This window comes from Callospermophilus lateralis, chromosome 4 (assembly GCF_048772815.1).
Source record: "Callospermophilus lateralis isolate mCalLat2 chromosome 4, mCalLat2.hap1, whole genome shotgun sequence".
NCBI classification, from domain to species: domain Eukaryota; kingdom Metazoa; phylum Chordata; class Mammalia; order Rodentia; family Sciuridae; genus Callospermophilus; species Callospermophilus lateralis.
In genome coordinates this window covers 88,414,309-88,437,039 of record NC_135308.1, presented here as the reverse complement: position 1 = coordinate 88,437,039, position 22,731 = coordinate 88,414,309, and the positions used below count along the sequence as shown (strand labels likewise).

The following is a 22,731-nucleotide window of genomic DNA, read 5'->3' as shown; positions in this document are numbered from 1 at the left end:
AGAAAAAACTTCTCAATTTCAAGAATCAAATAGACCACAACACAATAATACTGGGTGACTTTAACACACCTCTCTCACCACCGGACAAATTCTCCAAAAAAAAAAAAAAAAAAAAAAAAGAAAAGAAAAAGAAAAAACCTAAATAAATAAGCTATAAAACTAAAAAAATATGATTAATAATATAGAATCAACAGACATATAAAGAATATTTCAACCATCAACAAGTGAAAATACACTTTCTTCTCAGCAATACATGGACCCTTCTCTAAAATAGACCATATCTTAGTCCACCAAGCAATTTGTAGCAAATACAAAAAAAAACCAGAGATAATACCTTGCATTCTACAAGATCATAGTAGAATGAAATTAGAAATCAATGGTAAAATTAAAAAATAAAACTAACTTACTAACTGGAGATTTGTGCATGTGAGGCAAGCACCCTACCAACTGAGCTATATCCCCAGCCCTATACTAAATGTATTCTTATCACCCAAGTATATAAGCCTCTAAAGTATAACATCTAAAAGAACTTTTTACCAGCTGGTATCCTCCAAACTAAAGTTCTCTGTAAAAAAATGTCTCTTACAAACTTGTGTAAAAGTAACAATTTCATTAAAATTTTATTTACATCATTTACTATTTTATAATGAGATAAAAATTACCTGTTATAAGTCATAAGATGTTTTGTTACTCTTTCCACTAGGATGGGAACTGAAATTCATTTGAAAAAAGAGGATTAGGAGAGCCTGGTTTATTTAGAGATTAACAATATGGGATGTAAACAAATTTTGCAACTTTCCCACAAAAGGAGGTCAAAAGCTCTCTTAATGTGTTTGATTTATGTTTCAGATGTGGTGTTAAATTGTGTTAACTGATTCATATAGACTCATAAATGATATATAAAACCTTTATAAAATAATATTTTAAAAAGAGAATAAATCAGTTTCAAAAATAAAACACAAGATTTTTCAAGAGGCCATATCACCTAAGTTAAGACTCTGTCTCTCATCTTATTCCATGTTAAGATACCTACTTAAGTTCATTTAAAATTGTTTAAAAACATAGACTTTTGCTATAAAAATTACTGTGATCTTAAAATAAAAAATATATAGCTAATTAAAAATTTGAGATTGGTTCATAACTATTGTACAAACTCAATGTGGTTTTACTCTTGTTAATTTCATTTTGTATTTTGTAAACTTTCTAATCCCCAAGACCACGTTAGCGTAAACCAGGCTTACTTGTCCCTTTAGTGATAATTTTTAAAAGGGGGGTAGGAGGATAGAACACCACAAAGTTGTTTGAATCATGCTGTTTTTGTTTTAAATTTTTAAAATTGTAATGTTAAAGATCACACTGCTGCTGAGCAACACACAACTCCCACCACAATAGGCCTGTCAGGCTTAGTCTAGTAGAAAGACTTATGAATAGGACAATAAAATGGACCAGATCAGGTAATAATATGTGGTAGAGACCATGCTTGTGTCTTTTCAGAGGGTGTGGCTCATCCTATCTTGGTGCCTGAACATGCTGTTCATCATCACCATGGAAGATTTGAAGCTGCAGTTCAGGCAACTGGGATTTGAGCTGGAGTTGTTGGTATTAGACCCAACTGGGAACAAGAAGCTGAGAAGAAAGAAGAGGAAGGTGAAGAAGACCGCAGACACAGAATGCCAATCTGCTAATGTGGGGACAACTGAAGAACCTGACACATGAGGCTCAACATATAATCAAATAGCAGGAAGACCCTAAGTCTCCAGCCACCATGTATGTGAATCCTGCATGACTTGATGAACATACTTTGTGATTTAAATGGATGTAATCTTTGGAACATGTTAAAACATTCAGTATGGTACATTTTGGGAAATGTGTTTGCAACTAATTCTATTTTGTGTTATAACAACGGTATGCTATATCTTCCAGAAAGAAATCTGAGAACTTCAAATAATAGCCTATCACTTATATGTAAATAAAAAAATAAAAAAGGGGAGATGTTGGGAGTGGTGAATGCACAATCATCTTTGAACTGCTGAGAAACAGGTGATGCCTCTCTTGGGAATTTCTTGGTACAAAGGCACCTAGAAAACTAACCAGTTGTATATTGATGCCCTATTCAAAAGGAAATTCTGTGCTTACCATGGAGTTTATCAGTTAATGACCTAAGGTTCAAATACCTATTGCCTGAGGGTGGAGAATTGTGGGTTCAAGCTGATGACTGTAATGGGATGTTCATACTTTTGACCTCAGTTCTGTTTTAAAGTGACTTTCTCATAATGAATCCCTTTGATGCTAAAACCTATGTAATAAACATGCTGAGCTGGCTTGTCATCATTATACTCCATCAGAGTGTGGTGCCCACCAGGTCCCAGCTTTTTCTCTCGCTGTTTGTCTGTTCATTATTTCTAATATCCTATTGCCTCTATCTAGTTTCCTGAGGCCACAACAGAGAGAACTCTCTGATATGTGTGTGCTGACTCTCCACAGGCAGCGGGTAGGAGTGGAGGTTCACTGGATTGGATGGGGGGAATGTGGGGAAGGGAAGGAGGATGGGAATGAGAAAGACAGTAGAATGGATCAGACATGTTTCCTAAGTTTATATATGAATACACAACCAGTGTAACTCCACATCATGTACAAACACAAGAATTGGAAGTATACTCCATGTATGTATGATGTGTCAAAGTACATTCCATTGTCATGTACCAAAAAATTTTTAAAAATGTAAATATGTAAAAAAGAGAGATTTACTGTAGGATTTGGGCATCTATTTTTAAAAAAGAAAACTGTCTTTAGATTTATATACAATGCACTTACTTTTCTTTTAAATTTTCTCAAGATTATAGTCCTGTTATCTATAAGGATGATTCATAAGAAGATGGTTCAAATGGTGCTGTCGCTGCTATTCCATTGCTTTTTATAATGAACTTAGAGTTTGTTAAAAACAAATACTATTGAAATGTAGCCTCATGGGTGATAAAAGCAAAGGATGAAATACTTCTGCAGTTGGCTCTAATAGAATATAATATAATAAGCAATATAATAAAAGATAATCAGGATTCCTCTAGCAGTCAGATATTTGTAATTCCTGTTAAAGTCAATTTTCAAATAAAATAATTCATCTTATCAAAATGACATGTCAAGCTTAGGAAATTAAAAGACATACTTTACTGTCATCATTTTTGACAACTAAATGACTGAAATAAAACTTAGGAGAGATACATTCTTTCTATTAATAAAGACATATTTCTTAGAATGGCTAATATGGGGGGGATACATAGATATCTTTAATATGAGTGGAAAATCTTATTCTTTTCATAATTCTGTTTGTTTTCTTAAAACTCAGACCTAGTGCAGTGTATAACTTTTACATGTTTGCCACACTGGAAATATTATGGCAACTATTCAAAATATTGATTGTATTTTCTTCACATTTATTCTTATTATTGTTATTTGCTATTTTCTTTATCACATGTTCAGAGACCTCCTGTTAATAAATAAATTATATTTGAAGTATGAGTAATACTGCTTGGAGGAAATTACCAGATTCTTGTATGCACAGGCATCAGGAACAAATCTGTGAATGAAAATTTAAAGTTATTAAAACCAGGTTATAACTTTTATAAAATTTCTGATCTTAAATAAAAAGCCAATTGAGAAGATAGAAGGAACTCAGTAGATACAAAATATGTGTCCCGTGTATGGCTTGTTTAAGGAAAGATGTAATTCACAAGAACAGATATACTAAGAATTGTCTATGGGACTCAAGTTATTTAGACAATTTATTGACTATAGTCAGGTGAGAGAAATGAAGAGAAGTGCTTTCAAGTAATTCATATTGGTCTTGAAAATTCATAAAATTAATGGAAAATTAATTCTATTACATCAAAAAGTGAGACTTCTGGTTCTAGTCAGAAATGCAGAGAGCAGAAAAGAGTGTCTTACCTTTACCCTTACAGTAGGAGGAAAGCTGAATAAAATGCAAATTATACCCATCCTGAACTTGGCAGTAAACAGGTTACCTGGCAACAGCTAAATGGAAATTTGTAAAGAGACAGACACTTACAGGGAAAATATGATTTGGACATTTACTTACTTGGGACATATAGCTCCTTCTCTTCCTCAGGCCTGATCAGCTTGTTTGATCTGATGTTTGTTGGCCTTGACATCCACAATGACTGAAGACACCATTGTGTTGTTGTCTTCAGTCTTCTTCATAGCTGACCCAGTGGTCAGGTGGAACTTGATGATGGCAGAGAGGGCAAGCTGGTTTCTCTTTAAGCGTGCTTTTCTGAGGATATTTGGGCTGCCTCCAGAGCCACAATGTCTTGAGCCACCAAAAGGTAGGTGAGTAGGGATCTCCTTCTTTATATGGCTGTGGATGCCCTTTAACAGTGCTTTCTTGGCCTTCAAAGCTTTTGCTTTGGCTTCAGCTTTGGGAGGGGAGGAACTTCCTTCTTAGTTTTTGGTGCCATCTTGGTGAAAAGCCTCAGGTATTTTGCTATTGCAACATGAAACAACAGGATGCCATATAAGTTAGTATAACAACTCTGCTAAAAAATTTTAATGAGCTGCTAAAGACCAAGTATGGCTAGGCAGGCAAAAGGGAAGCCCCTGAAACTGCAGACATAAGGGGATTTATACCTCTTGTAGTTGATTCCTTCCAGAACTCCACCAGCCACCATAGGGAAAATTAGAAAGAATCTAGAGAAAGCCCCATTGATGTCACCTGGGAAAGAAACAGTAAATACTGCTCAAGATCTGTTCAAAACCGATCTCTCTTTTTCTTCCTAATGAAAAAAAGTTTTAATCTCCTGTGGGGAGGGGCAACACAACTATAGCTTGAAGGTACTGGTGAAGACTTCTGTAGCTAGGAAAGCAAGACAGCAAGAAAAGCTCCACTTCTGGAGGAGGGCAGCCCCCCCTGCCCCCACCATTAGGTTCACAGATCTCACCTAAACACATCCATCCCCCACTTTCTCCCCAACCCCTGTGCTGATGAGCATCAGGTAAGATAGAGTGGAATGTAACTGGAAGGAAACAAGAGACTGATTGCTTCTGGAAAACAGGGCAAAGGGGCAAACCAAAGCAACAGAGGGAACATACCTTGATATAAAGATTAAGCTCTTGATACATCCAGGGCAACCATAACCACACCACACTTCAAATCCAGCCCCACATTTGATGCAACCCCCAAGTGCAGGCATACCAGGAGAGATGTGGTCATTTCTACATATGAAAAGTTCACTGCAACATTAATCATGCTGTGCTGTATTTGCAAATTTCAACAAAAAATTCTGGGATTTAAAAAGACAATAAGACAGGGAGCTGGGATTGTGGCTGAGTGGTAGAGCATTTGCCTACCATGTGTGAGGCTCTGAATTTGATTTTTAGCACTGCATATAAATAAATAAATAATATATTTTTTAAAAGACAATATAACAGTCTGAATAGACAAAGCAATCATCAGAACCAAACTTCAGCTACAATACACATGGTGGAATTATCAGACAAATACTTTTTTAAATGCATATGACTCAAAGGAACATATTTGTAGAAAGTTTAGACATTTTCTGTGGGGAGCCACCATGGATGAACATGCTTTTAAGTCCTGATGCACTGGGGTCCTGAACAATTATTGCACTCCACAGTAACTTGGGCTTTAAGCCAGCTCAGATAACAAGGTGTGGCTCCAGGTGTAGATGTCACCTACTGGGGTTGAGTTACACTTACCTGTTCCTTTGTAATCTTAACCCTTCTGCCTTTTTTGGGTAGAATGTTTTAAGAAACAGTATCCCCCCCAATAAAAGCCCACTTCCCAAAACATTCCCTCTCTCTCATTAGCTTCTCGTGAATTTCTCTTGTCCCCCTTTTGGGGCGCCTAAAGCCAGGAGATGGTGAAGCCATCCTGAAGCTTATAAAAGGTATTCTGTGTCTATGTGGTATTTTGCATCACCCCAAATTCACATGAGTGAGTTTAGTTCAGCTGCCCACACTGGTTGCAGGTGGCAATTTATAATCCTTATTGATAAGATCAGTTCTAAACAATTTAGGGAATAGATAGATTTTTTTTCTGTTTATAATCTCACTTTTCTTTGAACATTTTTCTTGCTGTGTGAATATCCTCATTTTCTTCATTTCCATTTCTATCAAAAACCTGCTTCTTCAAAACAATGAGGGCTAGGGATATCAGCAGTACAGCCTATGCTTAAATGCCTGAGACTGTGTTCTAGCCCCAGCACCAAAAAACAAAAACAACAAAATGATTGCAATTGCACACTGTGAAGTGATTAATAATATTATCTCTTCCAATTTCACTGAAGTTCAAGTCTTAATTCACAGGGATAAACTTCTAGATGTAGGTTGGTACAAACTTAATACTTTATAACAGAGACTGGTTAGGTGTATGAAGTGTGTGGGGGTAGTGGTCAAGAGTGCTCTTTAGTTTTGCTGAAATCACATCATTTTTGTAATCATCTTCTCATCAGATTAGTTTTTGTTACCCAGATGGTAAGCATAGTCTATTCAGAAAGGGTAGAAGGCACACAAGAGCAAAATGAGAGTGACCACTGACAAATTTCATATTAATGATTCTCAATAATATTATTTGGGTAAAATCTCCAGTAGTACATATGTTGAAATTGAAAGAGAGAGATCATCAGTGTCCCTCTGAACAACATAAACATTTTTATTCTATTATAGCATTTATTGTACTGTACATATTATCATGTTACAATCTTATTTCTCTACTTCATTTGTGAACACGAAAGGACAAAAATTATAGTCTCTAAATTTTTAAAAATTTATTTATTCATTGTGATTTGTTATACATGATAGTAGAATGTATTTCGATTGAGAGTACACATGTAGGGCACAATTTTTCATGTCTTTGATTGTACAAAAAGTAGAGCCACACCATTCGTGTTTCATGCATGTACTTAGGGTAATGATGTCTACCTCAATCCACCATATTTCCTACCTCATGCTCCCTCCTTTCCCCTCCATCCCTTTTGCCCTATTGAAAGTTCTTCCATTCCTCCCATGCTTTTCCTCATCCCCATTCTGTATCAGATCCACATATCAGAGGAAACATTCAGCATTTGGTTTTTTGGGATTAGCAGTTCATTCTCCAGCTCCATCCATTTAACATCAAATGCCATGATTTTATTCTCTTTTACTGTGAAGTAATATTCCATTGTGTATATATACAGTTTATTTATCCATTTATGTACTGAAGGCTATCTAGGTTGGTTTCAAAATTTAGCTATTGTGAATTGTGCTGCTATAAACATTGATGATTCCTGAGTATGCTGTTTTTAAGTCCTATGGGTATAAACCAAGGAGTGAAATAGCTGGGTCAAATGGTGGTTTCATTCTAAGTTTTCCATGAAATGCTTTCCAGATTGGCTGCAATGATTTGTAGTCCCACCAGCAATGTATGAGTGTGCCTTTCTCCCCACATCCTCACCAACGCTTATTGTTGTTTGTATTCTTAATAGCTGCCATTCTGACTGGAGTGAGATGAAATCTTACAGTAGTTTTGATTTACAATTCTCTAATTTCTAGAGATGTTGAACATTTTTTCATGTATTTGTTGATTGATTGTATTTCATCTTCTGAGAAGTGTCTGTTCAGTTCCTTTGCCCATTTATTGATTGGACTATTTTTTTTTTGGTGTTAAGATTTTTGAGTTCATTATATACCCTAGAGATTAGTGCTCTAGCTGATGTGCATGTGATAAAAATTTGCTCCCATTTTGTAGGCTTTCTATTCACCTCACTGATTGTTTCTTTTGCTGAGAAGAAGCTTCTTAGTTTGAATCATTCCATTTATTGATTCTTGATTTTATTTCTTGCACTATTGGAGTCTTATTATGGGAGTCAGGGCCTAATCTGACATGATGAAGATTTTAGCCTACTTTTTCTTCTATTAGGCGCAGGGTCTCTGGTTTAATTCCTAGGTTCTTGATCCACTTTGAGTTGAGTTTTGTGCATGGTGAGAGACAGGAGCTTAATTTCATTTTGTTGCATATGGATTTCCAGTTTTCCCAGCACCATTTGCTATCTTTTCTCCAATGTATGGTTTTGGTGCCTTTGTCTAATATGAGATAACTGTATTTATGCGGGTTTGTCTCTGCGTCCTCTATTCTGTACCATTGGTCTACCAGTCTATTTTGGTGCCAATACCATGCCATTTTTGTTACTACTGCTCTGTAGTATAGTTTAAGGTCTAGTGTAGTGATAGCACCTGCTTCACTTTTCTTGCTAAGAATTGCTTTGGCTATTCTGGGTCTCTTGTTTTTCCAGATGAATTTCATGATTGCTTTTTAAAAAATATTTCCATGTGGAATGCTATTTGGATTTTGATTGGGATTGCATTAAATCTCTATAGTGCTTTTGGTAATATGGTCATTTTGACAAAATTAATTCTACCTATCCAAGAACAAGGTAGATCTTTTTTTAGCATTCCATTATTTTTATTGTAGAGGTCTTTCACCTCTTTCGTTGATTCCCAGGTATTTTATTTTAGGCCATTGTAAATAGGGTAATTTTCCTACTTTCTCTTTCAGAGGATTTGTCACTGATGTATAGATATGCCTTTAATTTATGACTATTAATTTTATATCCTGATACTTTGTTGATTTCATTTACTAGTTCTAGAATTTTCTGGTGGGATGTTTTTGGATCCTCTAGGTACAGAATTATGTTGTCAGCAAATAGTGATAGTTTGAGTTTTCTTTTCCCATCCGTATCACTTTAATTCATTTTGTCTATCTAACTGCTCTGACTAGAGTTTCAAGAACTATGTTAAATAGAAGTGGTGAAATAGGGCATTCCTTTCTTGTTCCAGTTTTTAGAGGGAATGGTTTCAATTTTTCTCCATTTAGAATTATGTTGGCCTGGGGCTTAACATAGATAGCTTTTACAATGTTGAGATATGTTCCTGTTATCCCTAGTTTTTCTAGTCTTTTGAACATGCAGGGGTGCTGTATGTTGTCAAATGCTTTTTCTGCATCTATTGAGATGATCATATGATTTTTATCTTTAAGTCTGTCGATATGATTAATTACATTAATTGATTTCCACATGTTGAGGCAACCTTGAATCACTGGGATGAATCCCACCTGATTGTGGTGCACTATCCTTTTGATATGTTTTTGTATTCAATTTACCAGAATTTTATTGAGAATTTTTGCATCTATGTTCATTAGAGATATTGGTCTGATTTTTTTTCTTTGATGCATCTTTGTGTGGTTTTTGAATCAGGGTGGTATTGGCCTCATAGCATAAGTTTGCAAGTATTTTCTCTTTTTCTATTTCATGAAATAATTTGAGGAGTATTGTTATTAGTTCTTCTTTGAAGGTCTGATAGAACTCAGCTATGTATGCATCTGGTTCTGGACTATTTTTTGGTTGATAGTTTTCTGATGCCGTCTTCTATTCTATTGCTTGAAATTGATCTGTTTAACTTATATATATCATCCTGATTCAATTTGGGCAAATCATTCAATTTTTGCTATTTTATTGGAGTATATGTTTTCAAAATAATTTCTAATTATCCTCTGTATTTCTGTATTGTCCATCCTAATATTTCCTTTTTCATCATGGATGTTAGTAATTTGAATTTTCTCTCTCTTTCTCTTCATTAGCATGACTAAGAGTTTGTCAATTTTATTATTTTTTCAAAAAACCAACTTTTGTTTTGTCAATTTTCCAATTGTTTCTTTTGTTTCAATTTCATTGATTTCAGCTCTGATTTTAATTATTTCCTGTCTCCTACTGCTTTTGGTGATGATTTGTTCTTCTTTTTCTAAGGCTTTGAGGTGGGGGGTTTGGTCATTTATTTGTTGACTTTTCCTTCTTTCAAGGAATAAACTCCATGCAATGAACTTGTTTGTTTTTAGTATTGCCTTCATAGTGTCCCAGAGATTTGATACATTGTATCTCTTTTCTCATTAACCTTTAAGAATTTTTTAATCTCCTCTTTGATGTCTTTTAGAACTCATTGTTCATTCAGTAGCATATTATTTAATCTCCAGGTATTGGAGTAATTTTGATTTTTTTATTTCATCATTAATTTCTAATTTCATTCCATTATAATCTGATATACTACAGGGTAGTATCTCTACTTTTTTATATTTGCAAAGAGTTGCTTTGTGACATAATATTTGATCTATTTTAGAGAAGTATCTATGTGCTGCTGAGAAGAGAGTGTATTCACTTATTGATGGGTGAAATATTCTATATATGTCTGTTAAGTCTAAGTTATTGACTATATTATTGAATTTTATAGTTTCTCTGTTTAGCTTTTGTTTGGAAGATCTATCCAGTGGTGTGTTAAAGTCACCCATAATTATTGTGTTGTGGTCTATTTGACTTTTGAACTTTAGAAGAGTTTGATAAACAGACACTCCATTTTTTGGGACATATAAATTTATTATTTGTTATGTTTTGTTGATGAATGGTTTCCTTAAGCAGTATAAAATGTCCTTCTTTATCCTTTTTGATTAACTTTGGCTTGAAATCTACTTTATTTAATATGAGGATGGAAACCCCTGCTTGTTTTCATGATTCATGTGAGTGGTTATGTGTTTTACCATCCTTTCACCTTCAATCTGTTTATGTCTTTTCTTATGAGAAGAGTCTCTTGAAGGCAGCAAATTGTTGGGTCTTTTTTTTTTTTTTTTACAATCCAATCTGCCAGTCTATGTCTTTTGATTGGTGAGTTTAGGCCATTAACATTCAGGATTATTATTAAGACATGACTTGTATTCTTGGTCATTTTTGTTTATTTTTGGTATTTAACTTGATTTTCTACTTTGATTGGCTTTTCCTTTAGTGAAACACCTCCATTGGCTGATTTTCATCTCCTCCTCATGGAATATTTTGCTGAGGATGTTCTGTAGTGCAGGCTTTCTAGATGTAAATTCTTTTAACTTTTGTTTATCATGGAAGGTTTTTATTTTGTCATCAAATTTAATGCTTAGTTCTGCTGGATGTAAGTTTCTTAGTTGACATCCATTTTCTTTCAGAGCTTGTTATATGATGTTCCAGGATCTTCTTGCTTTCAGGGTTTGAGTTGAAAAATTTGCAGGTATTCTAATTGGTTTCCCCCAATATGTAATCTGATTCCTTTCTATTGTGGCTTTTTAAATTCTCTCCTTATTCTGTATACTAAGCACTTTCATTATAATGTGCCTTGGTGTGGATCTGTTGTGATTTTGTACATTTGGTGTCCTGTAAGCCTCTTGTATTTGATTTTCCAATTCACTTTTCATGTTTGAAAATTTTTCTGATATTACTTCATTGAATAGATTGTTCATTCCTTTGTTTTATAACTCTATGCCATCCTCTATCCTAATAATTCTTAAATTTGGTCTTTTTATGTTATCGCATAATTCTTGAATGTTAGGCCCATGGTTTCTTACCATTTTCATTGTGTGGTCAACATTCTTTTCAATATTATATATTTTGTCTTTATTGTCAGAGATCCTGTCTCCCAAGTGATCTAATCTATTGGTTATGCTTTCTACTGACTTTTTAATTTGGTTTATAGTTGTTTTTTTTTTTTTATTTCAAGGATTTCTGTTTGGTTTGTTTTCAGAACCCCAATCTGCTTATTGAAGTAATCTTTTGCTTCCTGTATTTGCTTATGTAGCTCTTTATTGAAATGATCTTTTGCTGCCTGTATTTACTCTCTTATGTCATCCTTTAATTCACATAACATTTTAATCATATACATCCTGAAATCCTTCTCTGTTGCACTGGCCATGGATTCTAATAATGTAGTATCTGGTTTGTTTGGGGCACTTTCTTCCCTTGTTTTTTTATGTTGTTTGTGTTTCTTCCTTTCTAGCACTGCAGATCCCAGCCATTACTGTTTTTACCCTACAGTGTTCCTGCAAGGTTGCAATACCTCTCCTTTAAGGGTGAGAACAATATTAACAGACCTCAATACAAACAATACACAGCCTTGAACCAAATAGTTGCTATTAATACAATTATGGTTGTTTTCATCAATTCAATTATTATCTATAATATAAACAGTAGATTTGCAAAAAGTGTCCACAGTTTCTAATGGTGGACAAAGAATGGGGGGGGTGAGGTAAGGATGAGATGTTGAGGGGGTAGGAGGTGAGGATATAGAGTTATTAGATCTTAGGAAGAGTGAAAGAGGAATCTAAAGAAGTTGGTTAGTAGTAGCAGAAGAGATAGACAGTGATTTGGGGGAGACAAGTAAGTGGGAAGACAATAGACAGAGTACAGAAAATGCACATCAAAATTAAGAAAAATAAAAATGTAAAAATAGGATATAAAAAATATACAACACAACTTTAATATACTATTCACACCTCCCAGTCCTCAATAGCCTGATTCATGAAAAGTACTTGATTTCACAGATGTTGGGGATGTGAGAATGGGAGCAGTTGTTGGGGGGTCCTCTGATAACTCACAAAGAAATAATATTTCCACTAGTTGAATCCCAGGTCACAGAAGCAACACAGAATGCAGCCTTCCTCTAGCCTGCCATCTTGGATCCTTCTCTAGATTTTTTTTTAACCTACTAAGCATGTGGATGACTGTCAAAAGACACTTCTTTTTCTAAAATTTATTTTTTCTTTTAAAATAAAAATTTCAAAACATCTGAAACAATCACCCCTATTTCACAACATTAATGTAACTATTTAAATTTTTGCTTGTTGTCCTAAGTTCTTATTTGTAAATTCATATTTTATAAGGCTGGTATATTTGGAGTTTGTTACTCATTCCATCATAAAAAATAATCAATAAAACACCTGCTGTTTGTCACACACCAAACTAGATCCTGGGAATTAAACAGAGCGGTATGATAATTAATTTTAGTTATTGACTTGACTGGATTAAGGGATATCTAGAGAGCTAGCAAAGCATTATTTCTGGATAAGTCTATAAGGGTGTTTCCAGATTAGACTGGCATGTGAATTTGTGGACTGAGTGGAAAGATCCACTCTTGATGTAGGTTCTAGGTTGGCAACACTGGGGACTAGGAGAGAACAAAGAGGCAGAGGAAAGACAAATTTTCTCTTCCTCACTTCTTCTGAAATTGGGTTGTTCTTTTCCTCCTGTCCTGTGACATCAGAACTCCTGGTCTTTGGACTCTGGGGCTTGCATCAGAGGCCTCCTGGGGTTCTTAGGCCTTAGACCTTCAACTGAAAGTTTATGATGAGCTCCCCTGGTTCAGAGGCCTTTGAGTTTGTGCTAAACCATGATACTGGCCTCCCTAGGTCTCCAGATTATAGATGACATTTCTATGACTTCTCAGTCTCCATCAATGCTTGAGCCAATTTCCTTAATCCAGTCCCTCTCACCATGCACACCCTCTAGGTAAAGAGATAGATAAATAGATATTGATTTATTTACCTAGAGCGAGAGCCTCTGTATATAGTGTCTCTGAAGAGCTATGGTTAATACAGTGTCCCAAAATGAATTCAATTCCTGTTTTCCTGGAGCTTATGACTTGTGGGAGAAACTGATAGTTATCAAATATTCATAAATAAATAGAAAACTACCTTTCAACCAAATTATCATTTGATAAGGATTACATTGCTATAGATATAATCAGAAAATTTTAATAAGTGAATATATTAGAAACATTGAAGGAAGCATAATTCAAACACTGAGCAGGATTCAAGTGGAAACAAAGCATTTCAGGAGAGAGAAATATTTCAAAGGTCCATTGCATAAAAATGGATAGAAGTGTGAAGACATAGTGCAAATGAAAAAAAATTCAATTTATATGTTCATCTTTCTTCATAGCAGGAAGGAAGGTATTCTTCCATCATTTCTTTGATTAGTGCTTCTTTTCCGATTCTGATTTCTCTCAAGACTATCAGATTTCTTAAGTTGATGCTTTAATTTCTCTTCTAACTTCTTTCTTCACGTTCTGTGTCTATCTTTATCTTCTACAGTTTCAGAGAATTTCAAATATAACTTCATCATCAATTATTTGATTTTTTTGGTCATCATCCACTATATTCACTATATATTTAAATGACACACTTACCTTATTTTACTTCCTTGAAAACTTTCCTTATTTATCTCTCTACCAAATTTATGGTCTTTTCCCCACTAGGATTTATATTTCTATTTAAAAAATGTCATTGAATTAAGGATTAGCATTTATTCTGGATTCTTGGATTCTGTAGTAGATCAAATAAAATGAGATATTTTTAGTGTTCATTTTCCTTTATTGCATATATCACATTTATTAAGCTGAAATGTACAATTTATAAAAATTTATAAATAAAAAATTTTATAAAATTATAATTTTTATTATTTAAATTTTAATGTTCATTATCCCATTTAAAGTATAAAATAATAAAGGAATGTCCTCTTTTGTTTTTACTTATTCTTGAATTTCATTTGGTCTGATAAATAGTTGACATTCAATAATTATTAAGTAAATATTCCAAGATGTTGCCCTTTATTTGCTATACTATATTTGAAAAATATCTCCATATTTTTTTTCTTTTTACTAAGACTTATTATACTGTACCCACCAATATAAGACTTGTTATATTGCACCCACTAAAATGTGGGTGTTTTTTTTTTTCCAAATTTCTACTTAATAAATCTTTTCTCAGTTTTGCAGTCTGCAGACAGGTAAATAGATATAAATTTGAGACCAATTCTTAGATTCTAGCAAACACTCATGTCATCTGATATTTTACGGGAAGCCACCTGTGAACTGTGTGAGAACTAAAACCGGCATCAAAGCCATTGAGTGGGAAAGTCTAGTATCTGGGCACTCACAGCGCCATTCCTGCTTCCTGAGAGCGCCTGGTACATGTGACATTCTGCCTAGCCCTGTAAGGTTCTACAGAACACCACCGATAGGGTGACCTGCTGCAGCCACATAGACACACAGCCTCTCAGAGATTGGTGTGGCCTGCCAAGAAGTTTGCTGCAAGTCCCCTGCCACACCCAGAAGGAAGCCTCCTCCCTCTGAAACCTCATCCCTGCCTTTGATGTACTCCCTTAAATAAAGGACCTGAGCCATTTCCTAGTTCATTCTGTTCCAGCTCCTATATGGACTGGAAGAAACTATCAGACTCTCCACTTCCCCTTTAAAACTGTTTCCTGGCTCTGACTCTTTATTCTTCACTATTTCAGATTCTTATTTTTCTCAGGTCGCTTATCCCCTCTTGAGCAAGAAACTGCCCTGGCAGGGTGCTGGTTACTCCACAACAATATTTGTGTTGTATGATACATCTTCTCCTTCCCTGTGCTTTGTTTTCTGTTTATCAGGAGCTCCTCTTATTACAAATTGAAGTTAAAAGGTTAAAAGGGAACGTCCAGACTGCATCAGATGTTATGAATAAGAATCTTTGGAGCAAGTGTATGACTGTATTTTTTTTTTAATTCACAGGTGTTTTTAAGGCAAACAAACAAAAAACTTTTGACCAATGACAATTTTTAAAAACCACAATCTGTTTCTAGCATTCAATCTACTACAGCCAATGTCACCAGAACATACAATATTCAAGGATTTGTTCTCATTCATTTTACTTCTTGATCTGCTTGTAGAAAAGTGAAAGATAATTTTTTGTGCATCAAAAACAACTGAAAAAACAAACAAAAATCCATGTAAAAATGGAGATAGCTTATATGTTATCTGGAAGACTTCACTTCTGCCAGAAAAAAAAGATAGGTGAATGAAGACATACCTGTTAAACAGTCTTTACTTTCGCAAGTCAGTTTTCCTTACTCAATTTCTATGGACTCAGTAGCAACTTCCATTCTGTCATAAGTTTTCTGACAATTAGAGTTTGCAAATTTTTAATATCTCTATTTTCAGTAGTATTTTATTGGGGAATAGGAAGAAGATGCATCAGGATTGTTCATCAAACACAATTTCAAAATTTTAATTAATGAAGTCTGTGAAATATATGACTTAACATGAATAACAATTGTCACGATTGCATAAATCCTTTATCAGGCTAGACTTTAGCCTTGGGTGACATCATCCAAACGGTTGTTATTTTTTTTTTAAGATACCAGGTTTTTCTCCTTATTGAGGCTACTAATTTCTCTCCTCTTTTTTCACCTCTACACATTTTCTAGCCACTTGATTTATTGAGAGTTACAATTAACTGAGTGAATACATTTTGTTCTATTGTATACTAACTGAACCTTTTACTTTAAATCTATATGGATCATATATTCTAATCTTAACTACAAATGCATACCTATATCCTAATTGTGAGTCCTTACATTCCTTTTTATTTACAATTTGTTTCATTCAAATTCATATACTTATTCAATTTTACATTATATGTACAGTGCAGGAATTCTCGGTGAAAGAACCAGAAACTCAAAAATAGCATCTTACTGCATCAATAAAGCGTTTTGGAAACACAGCAGAAGTATCTTTTTCTTCCCTTAATTGTGTGTTTCCTTGACTACTCCAGAAGGCACAACACATCCATTGTTATTTAAAGGTTCTAAATTTGGTTCTTCAGTGATCTTTTCTCTGTTTTCTGATGCCTTGGTATCTTTTCCTTCATATTTTTTCTTCATGGCATAAATTAATACAATATATAAAATAAGTGCTAGAACTTTTAACAGTATTATCAAGCCCATGTAGACGTATCTATGAAAAGAGATAGAAAAGATTCGATTATGATTTTACATTTACAAAATAACGTATTTCTCTCTAGAATGCAGGCTTTACTGGAAAAAAATTTCTTTGAAATTATGTATAAAAATACAAAGGGAACAATTGTAGTGAATCTTTCATTGGGGTATTTTGGAAGGAAGAAAAATATCCAAATCCATATCCCCTAAAGCCATCTGTTTCACCTGAGAGATGGGGGAGGTAATAACAAATATGCTTGAAGTTCACAATTCAAAGACCCAGACCCTCTAAAAGGCTGGAACTTCTTCATAGCACTGTAAATGCACCCCTTCTCCTGTACCTTCTACCATATTCCTAAAGAATCATTTACACAGTCCCTTTTACCTAATGAGTTATGTTTAACTGTCAAGAAAAAAAAATCAGAAGTCTATCCTAAAGGCGAAAACAATTTGAAGAACATGAGAAAGACTAAAAACTAGCCATAGATTGTCAGGGATGTTGGAATTGTCAGAATGGGAATTTGAGATAACTATGATTAACATGCTATGGAGTATAATAGATAAAGTAGCAGAATGCAGGAACAGGTGGGTGATTCATGAAGAGTGATGGAAATTCTCCTAAGAACCAAAGGAAAAAAAAAATGCTAGAGGTCAAAATTTCTGAAACAAAAATGAAAAAATACCTTTAAAATACCTTTAACTCAGAGAAGAAATTCTGAGTACTTTAAAAGAAACCTCAAAACTGAAAAAGAAAAGAGAAAAAAGACCAAAAAAAGGCCCTAGAGTATCCAAGAACTTTCACCACTTCTATTCAACATAGTCCTTGAAATTAGCCATAGCAAATAGAAGAAATAAATTAAAGGGAAAATAATAGAAAAAGAAGAATTCAAACTATCCCTATTTGCCAGTGACATGATTCTATATTTAGAAGACCCCAAAAATTCCACCAGAAAACTTCTAGAACTCATAAGTGAATTCAGCAAAGTAGTGGGATATAGAATTAACACCCCTTAATCAATTGTGTTCATATACATCAGTGGTGAATCAAATAAAAGAGAAATTAGGAAAACTATCCCATTCACTATTGCCTCAAAGAAAATAAAATAATTGGAAATCAATTTAACAAAGAATGAAAGACCTCTACAATGAAAACTACAGATCACTAAATAAAGAAATTGAAGAAGACCTTAGATAGGCAGAATTAATATTGTCAAAATGGCCATACTACCAAAAGTACTATACAGATTTAATGCAATTCTTATTAAGGCTATGATGATGTTCTTAATAAAAATAGAAAAAGCAGTCATGAAATTCTTCTGGAAAAGTAAGAGACCCAGAATAGCTAAAGCTATCCTTAGCAAGAAGAATGAAGCAGTTGGCATTACTATACCTGAACTTAAACTACACTACAGAGCAGTAGTAACAAAAACAGCATGGTATTGGCAGCAAAATAGACTTGTAGACCAATGGTAAAGAATAGACAGAGACACATGCATCACAAGCATATAATGGAGAAAAGATAGCCTCTTCAATAAACAGTTCTTGGAAAAATGGAAATCCATATGTAGCAATATGAAATTAAACCCCTAGGCTTTAAACCAGAGTCCCTGTGCTACTAGAAGAAAAAGTAGGCCCAACTCTCCACCATGTAGGCTTAGGAACTGACTTCTCAACAAGAGTCCAAAAACACAAGAAGTAAAATCAAGAATCAATAAACTGAATGATATCAACCAAAAAGCTTCTTCACAATAAAGGATACAATCAAAAATGTGAAGAGAGCCTATAGAATGTGAGAAAATCTTTGTCACCTTCACCTCAGAAAGAGCATTAATCTGTAGGATATATAAAGAACTTAAAAAATGTAATACCCCCCCCCCAAAAAAAAACCCCCACAGATAACCTAATCATTTAATGGGTTAAGGAACTGAACAGACACTTCTAATAAGAAATACAATCAGTCAACAAATATATGGAAAAAAATGTTCAACATAACTAGCAATTTAGAGAAATGCAAATTCAAACTACATTGAGATTTCATCTCACTCCAGTCAGAATGGCAGTTATCAAGAATACAAGTAATAATAAATATTGTCAAGGAAAATGTGGGAAACAAGGTTCACTGATATATTGCTATTGGGAATGCAAATTGGTGCAACCACTGTGGAAAGTAGTATGGAGATTCCTCATTAAACTTGGAATATAATCATCATTTAACCCAGTTATCAAACTCCTTGGCATGTACCCAATGGACTTAAAATTAGCATCCTTTAGTGACACAGTGACATCAATTTTATAGCAGCTCAACTCACAATAACGAAGCTATTGAACCAACCTAGGTGCCCCTCAATAGATAAATAGATAAAGAAACTATGGTATATATACACAATGGAATATTACTGAGCTATAATAAATAATGATATGATGGCATTTGCCAGTAAATGGATGGAACTTCAGATTATCATGATAAGTGAAATAAGCCAATCTCACAAAACCTAAGGCCAAATGTTCTCTCTGATATGCAGATGCTGAACTCATAATAGGTGGGGTGGACGGAGGGGAGGACATTTACTGGATTGGATGTGAGGAATTGGGGAAACAGAGGTGGGATGGGAGTGGAAAAGACAGTAGAATGAATTGGACATAACATCCTATGTTCACATATGAATACATGACCAGTGTAACTCCACATCATGAACAACCCCAAGAATGGGAAGTTATACTCCACATATATACAATATGTCAAAATACATTCTACTGTCATGTATAACTAAAAATAACAAATAAAAAAATTTAAAAAAGAACCTTGGAACAACTATCTAAATCTGTATAATGGGAATACTAGATGGAGAAGAGAAAGAAACAATAGTTTGAAACCATAATGACTTATGATTTTCCTAAATTATTGTCAGACACTAAATCACAGATCAGCTAAGCTCAGAGAACACCAAGAAGGAAAAATTTAAATAAACTATAGCTAATTATAACATTTTTTAAATTACAGAAAATCAAAGAAAAGATCTTGAAAGAAAACAGGGGGAAACCACTTACTATAGAGGAGTAAAGATCACTTTTGACTTTTATTCAGAAACCATATGAGAAAGGAGAAAATGGGGTGAAATATTCAAAGTATTGGGCAGAAACAAATTCATCCATTTAAAATTCATCAAAATAAAATTTTAGAGATCCCTATCTCAAAAAAAACCACATAGAAATAAAGACATTCCAGACAAAAGTTTATGGAATGTGCTGCTAGTAGACCTGCCTTGCAAAAATATTAAGTAAGTTCTTTTTAAAAAAAGAAATAGCTATTTATTCTAATTTGTTATACATTAACAGCAGAAAGCATTTTAATTCATAGTACACACATAGAGAACAATTTTTCATTTCTCTGGTTGTGCACAAAGTAGAGTAACACCATTTGTGATTTCATACATGTACCTAGGGTAATGATGTCCATCTCAACCCACCATCTTTCCAATCCCCATGCCTCCTCCCTTCTCTCATCTCCCCTTTGTCTCATCCAAAATTCCTCCCATGCTCCCTCCTCACCTAATATGGGTCAGCATCTACTTATCAAAGAAAACATTCAGCATTTGTTTTTTTAGAATTGGCTTACTTCACTTAGCATAATATTCTCCAACTCCATCTATTTACCAGCAAATGCCATGATTTTATTCTCTTTTAATGCTGAGTAACATTCCATTGTGTATATATACCACAGTTTTTTTAATCCATTCATCTATTGAAGGGCATCTAGGTTGGTTCCACAATTAAATAAGTTCTTTGAGAAGGAAAATGATATACAGGTAGTCCTTTACTATGATGGTTTGGATTACTGTTTTTCAACTTTTCAATAATGTTAGAGCAATATGTATTCAGTAGAAATTGCATTTTGAAGTTTTATTTCCTCCTAAGCTAGTGATATGTGGTATGATACTATCTTATGATGCTGAACAGCAACGGTAAGCTGTTGCTCCTGGTCAGCCACAAAATCATCAGAGTCGACAACCAAAACTAGTCAGTGTACTATGTTGCTAGTATTCTTTGGTTATTGTATTTTGTGTTTTCACATCCCCTCATGGCTACAAAAAACCATCTGTGTACATACATGAGATATTCAACATTTTATATAAAATGGGTTCAGTAATAAATAATTCTGCTCATCTGTAGGCTAATGTAAGTGTTCTCAGAACCTTTAAGGTAAGCTGGGCTAAGCTATGATGTCTGGGAGATTGGATAAGATGTATTAAATGCATTTTCAACTTACAGTATTTTCAATTTACAATGAACTCCATTGTAAGTCAAGGCATATCTAAAGGTCAGAAACTTGGGTAGATATAAAGAAAGAAAGAGCATCAGAAAAAAAATGAAAGTAAAAGAAAAAACTTTTTTCTTTTTCTTATTCTTAATTGATCTAATAGATTACAGCTTATTCAAAATAGTAGAAACAATGTATTTGATTTTATATGGAATATATACATGTATACATATGCTCATGCATGCTTATATGTAAGCAAAATGAATGAAAGCTTTCCATTGAGTCAGGAATAAGGAAAGTGAGTTCCCTCTCCACTGCTTTTCAATCTTATATTGGAAGGTCTGGTTAATATAAACAAAACAAAAGCAGCAAATAAAATGTATACAGATTGAGAAGGAATTAAAAAAACTATTTGAGATGACATGGTTATTTATTTAGAAAGTCTTTAAGAATAGATATACTCTCCTGAAGTAATAAATGATTATAGTAAGGTTATAGGATACATCATTAATATGCCAATATTTTTCTACATATCATGTTAGAAATTTAAAACATGTTACCACTTAAATAAGCAGTTCCAAAATGAAATACTAGTGCAAACCTAATGAAGTGTATACAAGATCTGTATGAAGAAAACTATAAAACCCTAATGAAAGAAATAGATGAACTAAATAAATGGGGAGATATCCCATGTTCTTGTACAAGAATGCTCAATATTGTCAAGATGCCTAATACTCCCGATTTGTTCCATAGACTCAAGACAAACCCATCAAACTCTCAGTGAACTACTTTGTGGATGTCAACAAATGAATTTCTAAATTTGTAGAGAGGCAAAAACCCAGAATAGCCAAAACAATACTGAAGAACAAAGTTGTAGGGCTGACAATACCTGACCTCAAGACTTACCATAAAGCTACAGGAATCAAGACAGTGTAGTACTGGTGAAAGAATAGATAAATCAAAGGAATAGAGTGCTCAGAAAAGGACAACTGATCTTTAACAAAGGAACAAAGGCATTATAATAGAATGAAGACAGTCTTTTCAACAAATAGTACTGGACCAACTGAACATCCAAAAGAGAAATAATAAATGTAGGCACAAATAATGGTTTAAAGAACTCTTTATATATGTAGATCATTTTCCTGTGTCTTTGTTACAAGTTGCAATTTTTTAAAATCAATCTTTTTTTCTTTGAACTTTGCTAAAATAAGTTTTCTTATGCAGAGTTTTAAAAATATTTTATCTTTTTTTCTCTTATGGTTTTTGAAGTTTGGATCATATTTAGGACATACTCCAGCTTCACATATAATTTTAATGTAAATTACAATGAGTTCTTCTAATACTTGTAGTTTTTAATTAGACAATATGTAAATTTGCAATTAATTTTATTTAAGGCTTAAGATATCATTGCAAGGGACTGGGTTTGTGGCTCAGCGGTAGAGCGCTTGCCTAGCACACATGCAGCACTGGGTTCGATTCTTATCACCACAAAAAAAAATAAAAATAAACAAAATAAAGTTATGGTGTCCATGTACAACTAAAAATATGAAAAACATAAAGGATATAATTTCAAGGTTTTTTCCCCACATTATCATTCCAGTTTTTTCTTATAGCACTTACAAAATTTCTCTCCCAATGTATAGAAGACTATAAAGACATTTTTCCTCTTTTTTCCCCCTAGGCATGAACAGAACCCCAGTTTTTCATTATATGTCTTTCTACAGAATCCAAATGCAATGAAATAATATTTTCCCCAAAAAAAGATTTTTAAATAACAAAAAATATGCAAAAATCTTAGCTTTTGGACATGTTACTTTTTACTCTTGAATCTTAAATTCTTCATATTTAAGGGTAAAAATA

General features: G+C 33.8%; 1 protein-coding gene across 1 annotated transcript in view; it reads right to left on the bottom strand.

Annotated features, from left to right (window-relative positions):
- Positions 1–4,119: 4,119 nt before the first annotated feature.
- The window catches only part of LOC143398403 (solute carrier organic anion transporter family member 1B3-like), an 83,751-nt gene continuing 65,139 nt past the window's right edge, over positions 4,120–22,731 (bottom strand). Inside the window, exons 14-15 of the mRNA XM_076855348.1 lie at positions 16,460–16,629; positions 4,120–4,430 (exon numbers count right to left, since the gene is read on the bottom strand). Of these exons, the coding sequence (XP_076711463.1) occupies positions 4,120–4,430; positions 16,460–16,629 (481 nt within the window). The remainder of the gene's footprint in view (positions 4,431–16,459; positions 16,630–22,731) is intronic.